Source organism: Daphnia pulex, chromosome 8, assembly GCF_021134715.1.
Source record: "Daphnia pulex isolate KAP4 chromosome 8, ASM2113471v1".
In the NCBI taxonomy this organism is placed as follows: domain Eukaryota; kingdom Metazoa; phylum Arthropoda; class Branchiopoda; order Diplostraca; family Daphniidae; genus Daphnia; species Daphnia pulex.
The window spans coordinates 7,956,915-7,961,891 of NC_060024.1; the positions used below are offsets into that span (position 1 = coordinate 7,956,915).

At 43.7% G+C, this 4,977-nt stretch overlaps 1 protein-coding gene across 1 annotated transcript; it reads left to right on the top strand.

Moving 5' to 3' along the window:
- Positions 1 to 4,693, top strand: LOC124200830 (transmembrane protease serine 9-like). The gene is made up of 10 exons (XM_046597152.1): positions 1 to 346; positions 2,061 to 2,374; positions 2,472 to 3,056; positions 3,133 to 3,221; positions 3,293 to 3,425; positions 3,498 to 3,642; positions 3,831 to 3,976; positions 4,064 to 4,145; positions 4,260 to 4,283; positions 4,357 to 4,693. The coding sequence occupies exons 1-10, from the start codon at positions 196 to 198 to the stop codon at positions 4,410 to 4,412; spliced, it is 1,725 nt and encodes a 574-aa protein (XP_046453108.1). The 5' UTR covers positions 1 to 195; the 3' UTR covers positions 4,413 to 4,693.
- The last annotated feature ends 284 nt before the right edge of the window (positions 4,694 to 4,977 follow it).

Here is a 4,977-nt window from a genome sequence, read left to right on the forward strand (position 1 = left end):
GCTCGCTAGCTGCGTCGCCATCGGACACGTAGCAGCGCACTTTTCCAACGAGTTGGTCCCTGGTGCTTTCTGGCGCTCCGCTTTTTTTCAAGTCCAGCGTGTCAAATTTCGGATTCAGACGGCCGACCCGGCGCTGAAAGAAAAAATCTCGCAATCAGTGGGGTTGGTGTTTTTCTCATTTGAATATAGAAAGGCATGGTGAAAAGTGAATCAAATTTAAATACGTGGAAAGCGTCAACCATGAAGTACTCCAGCACCTTTGTTTACACGTTTCTTCTGATTGCGACCCTGCACGGCGCCACCCAAGCTCGCATCTACCAAACTTCCGATGCCATCATTACCGAGGGTATGTGCTATTGATGAAATTATTCTTTGTTTTTTTTTTTGTTTTTTTTTTTTACTATGTGCTGTGAAGGTTGAGTAAAGGGAAGTCGTATTTTTGTTTCACTTGTCGCTAATTTCAGCTGCGGGTTTACGGCCCTGAATGCCTGTCCGTCAAACAAACGATGGCGAAGAACGCAATTTCACGCTTAGTTCAACGACCCATCTGTACAGATGAACGTTTATGCTATCTATATTTTACTGTACATTCAGAAGGCCAACCACTTCCAAGACGGAAACGGTGAACTTTGTAAAAGCTTTTCAAACGAAATAACAAGAAACGCCTGTCCTGGTCTGTAGCAAAAAAGATCGCAAGCTTTTCGTTAGATAACAGTGATAGAAATGGTTTCGAAAAAAAAAACCCGTTTTTTTTTCTGATTGATATTCTGGATCTAATCATCACGCTAAAAAAAGGCATGGCCTCGACGCCGGATGACTTTGAACTTGACCAAATCATAATATAACCATGTCTTACTAAATCTGGTTATTATTTCCACTGGGAATGATAACAACAAATAAAAGATCTAAGTGGAAAGAAATATCGCCTTCAAGTAGCCGTTACAAGGTGCACTCAAGGTTATAAGGGCTTCGCTATTTCGCTTGATGCACGTGTGAATTGTGTATACTTGGATGTTCGTCCGTGCAGGACAAAGGCGTGGTCCTATCCGCTCACCTTAACCTTGGCGGTTGAGAGAGAAGGGGAAAAAAAAGCAACGGGCTAGATAGAAACGAGATTCTTCTTTTTCTTTTTCTATCCTTGTTGATAGACGCCAAGCAACCTTGCGCTTCGCAACGGAAGGTGGATGGACCCGCGATCTGGATATGGATGGCACTTAACGACTGGATTTTGCCAAGATTTTCAGATTTTTTTCACAAGCCAACGATTCGAAAAAAAAAAGAACCGCCCCGAATACCCCGCCTTATGTAGGCACTGTAGGTGTCACACACAAGAGCGAAAGGCTGTCAGTTCCCCGCGGGTAGTTAATCGATGTCATCGTGAATGACTGAAGGTCGATTTGAGAAATTTAGAATCAAACATCTGAGATTTGAATATGGGAGAGGTCGTCGGCAAAAAGAAAAAAAAAACTGCTCCCGACCGCTTGTATCGCGATAGCTTTGCATTGCGTGTGCACGCTGTCTTGTTGCAAGCGTGTTGAATAGCCACTGGCTATCATCATTTTTATGGAGTCCAGTTAGACAAGTCGCGTGTGTTTTTTTTTGTTTTGTTGTTGTTTTCCTGCTGAAGATGATAGCCAATTGCTGTGGCACAACAAGATCCCACGAATGTGTTTCTTTTTTCTCTTCTCTTCGCGGGTATCTTGTTGCCCCAGGTGCGGGCGTGAATAAGCAAGCGATACATCGCACACATTTTCCCAAAATTGGCTTCTTTTTACTGTATCTCGCCAAGAACATCTTGGACAGCGGTTGATGTGTTGTGCAGTCAAAAGACGTTGAATTCAATCGACAAAAAAAAAATAACAACAAATCGATGGGGAGATGGTTAATTAAATTTGGCGCTTCTCGCAGCAGCCACAGAAATTGATAAAACCAAAAAATAAGAAAGTGAACAAGAAATAATTAGGTCCGTTTTGAGGGGATTTTTTTCGGATGATCAAAGCAAGGTTTTTTTTTGTAAATATTCGATAATTATATCATTCCGTTATTTCGTTTTTGTTTAGCTGAAGATTTCAGCGGTGGCTTGAAAGGGCGATCGATTCATAATGACGACGATGCCGTCTCGTGGGTATCGTCGGCTTCGCTGCCAAAATCGGAACCAGTTTCAAGCGGATCGACCAAACCCGTTCGAGCCTTGCCCAGTGGAACTTACCTCTTGACGGATCGGACCTGCTGGACACCAGACGGCAAGCTCGGCACCTGCAGTTCCGTCCGTTCCTGCAACCCCAACATGAAACTTCCATCGAAAAATGAGGTGGACTCCGGTAAACTCGGCGCTCGAGGTACCTGCGTCTATGCCGAACCAGATGGTAGACAGGTGAAAAACCATAAATTCTTGAATAATTCGAATAATCCCAAAATATTAGCAAGTCAATCAAATAAATAAATTGTTTTGCTGTCTACATTTTCTCCAGTCGTACGGAATATGTTGCACAGTGAAGCAGGCTCCACCTTTTGGCAGCTTTGGCCAAGGTTCTGGTTTCCCTTTCGCTGTGCCATCAAATCCTTGGTGGCCCACTTATTTCCCTTTCAGCCCATCGGTGGCAGGTGCTGGATTTGCCCCCTTACCAACCGTAACTTCTCGGCCTAGCACCACTAGTCCGTGGTGGGTTCCCGATGCCGTCACGACTTCACGGCCCAGCCGGCCCAGCACTACCAGCCCGTGGTGGGTTCCCGATGTCGTCACGTCTACGACTTCACGGCCCAGCACAACTAGCCCTTGGTGGGTTCCTGATTCAGCGACCAGCACCACTGCGGCAAAACCTGTCACCACCAGTACTTCTACCAAAAAACCCAGCACCACTAGTCCATGGTGGGTTCCTGAAAGCACGACGTCCAAGCCCGGCGTTGTGCCCAGCACCACTCCCGTTGTTGTCGATTCGGGCCCTAGCGACAACAATGTGGCCTGTGGAGCCGGACCGAAACGAACGTTGAGCGCAGACGAACAGGAACGGATTGTCGGCGGGACGACTGCCACCAGAAACTCGTGGCCTTTTGTCGTAAGTCAATTAAGAGTTTTGAATCGGCTATGAAACATTTACATTGTAGTACCGGTAATCGATATATTATTCTTAGGTTGCGCTGTTTAGCAACGGCCGGCATTTCTGTGGAGGATCACTGATGGATTCCTCGCACATTTTAACTGCTGCTCATTGTATCGCTCAGTAAGTTGACTCTAGTCATCTGTCAAATGCGGTTCAATCTGATAACATATGTTTTTAAAATGACATTTTAGTATGTCGTCGACCGATGTGTCCCGCTTGGAAGTGGCGCTAGCCATGCACACCCTGAGACCTTTCGATTCGCAAGCTGTGCGCAAGAGAGTTCGTCGAATCGTTCGCCACAAGGGATTCAACGCAGTTACTCTGGTCTGTTCACAAAACTTAACAAAACAAATTTTCAATCAAGAATACTGAAGAAAAAAAATCTTGTTTTTTCAGTACAATGATGTCGCCATTCTGACGCTGGATTCACCTGTTCAATTTTCAGCGGCCATTGCTCCGGTTTGCTTGCCACCGAAAGGCAGCAACGAACAGTTCGTCAGTAAAGAGTCCACTGTTGTTGGATGGGGAGCCTTAAAAGAAGGTATAATCAACTTATATTTCGAATGCAATCAAAACAATTTTCTTCGTGTCTTTGTATACGTATCGGTGAAATCATTGCATAACAATATGTGTTGAATAGTAATGTCAGCTTTCACGCAGTGTTTTTATTGCACTTGTACAAGTCAGTGATATGTCCAAACTTATGGGATTGAAAAAAAAAAAACGCAGGTGGTCGCCAGCCAGATGTGTTGCAACAGGTGACCGTCCAAATCCAGTCGAATGCGGAGTGCACGAAGAACTACGGAAAAGACGCACCGGGAGGAATCGTCGATCACATGATATGCGCCGCTTATCCTGGCAAAGACTCGTGCAGTGTAAGAATGATCCATTATTATCAAATTGTACTACTTCCTATAATAACTAGGTTACATTTCATTTAATTTTTTTTCTTCTCCATACAGGGTGACAGTGGAGGCCCAATGGTTACACAGACGTCTGCCGGCTCTCCTTGGATACAAGCTGGTATTGTAAGCTGGGGAATCGGTAAGAACATTTTTTTCCCCTGCTCAATATTGAAATTAATCGAGGACATTTTAACATTTATTTGAATAATTAACTCTATTTAACGTAAATTGAAAAAAAAAAATTGTTTTGCAGGTTGCGGAAAAGCTCCCTATCCAGGTATTGAGATTTTATCCACAAGTATTTGAATGACTATAAGTGGAGTGACATTTTTTTAATGATTTATATTCAGGAGTTTACAGTCGCGTTACATCCTTCTTGGACTGGATACATAAGAACTCCCAATAGCACTTGCGATTTTGCAACACTCTTGACAATAGATGACCCTCAGAATTCGCTCTGCCATGACGCTAATGCTGCTAATACGGAATCGGTTAAATGAACAATCAATGGGCCATTTTAACCAATCATCACGAAATATGTGGACAATCTTTTTAAAATTCCCTCTACATCTGAAAAAATTCTTTTATATTTCTCTCTTCTTCTGGCGAAATGTGATGGATTTTTTGTTTCTTTTGAAGCTTTGTTTTCATAGAGCATTTTCAAGATTAAAAGAAAAGATTTTCAAATTCTTCTGTGTTGTTGATTGAGTCTGGGTAGCAAAGACTATGCCAATATTTGTAGTATATAAAAATAAGAAATTTGCACGAGCACACACACACACACACACACACAATGACACAAGCACAATTCATAAAAGAATTGTGCCGCGCGCCTTGCGTCGCCAGTTTCGGCGGCTTCGGCAGTTTCGGGGCTTTTGGTGTGTAACTAAAACGCGGGAGAGCGAACGAGGTGCCGGTGTGGCGGCAGGTCCCTCTTGGTGTTTTCTTTTTTTTTATGTGTGTGTGTCGTG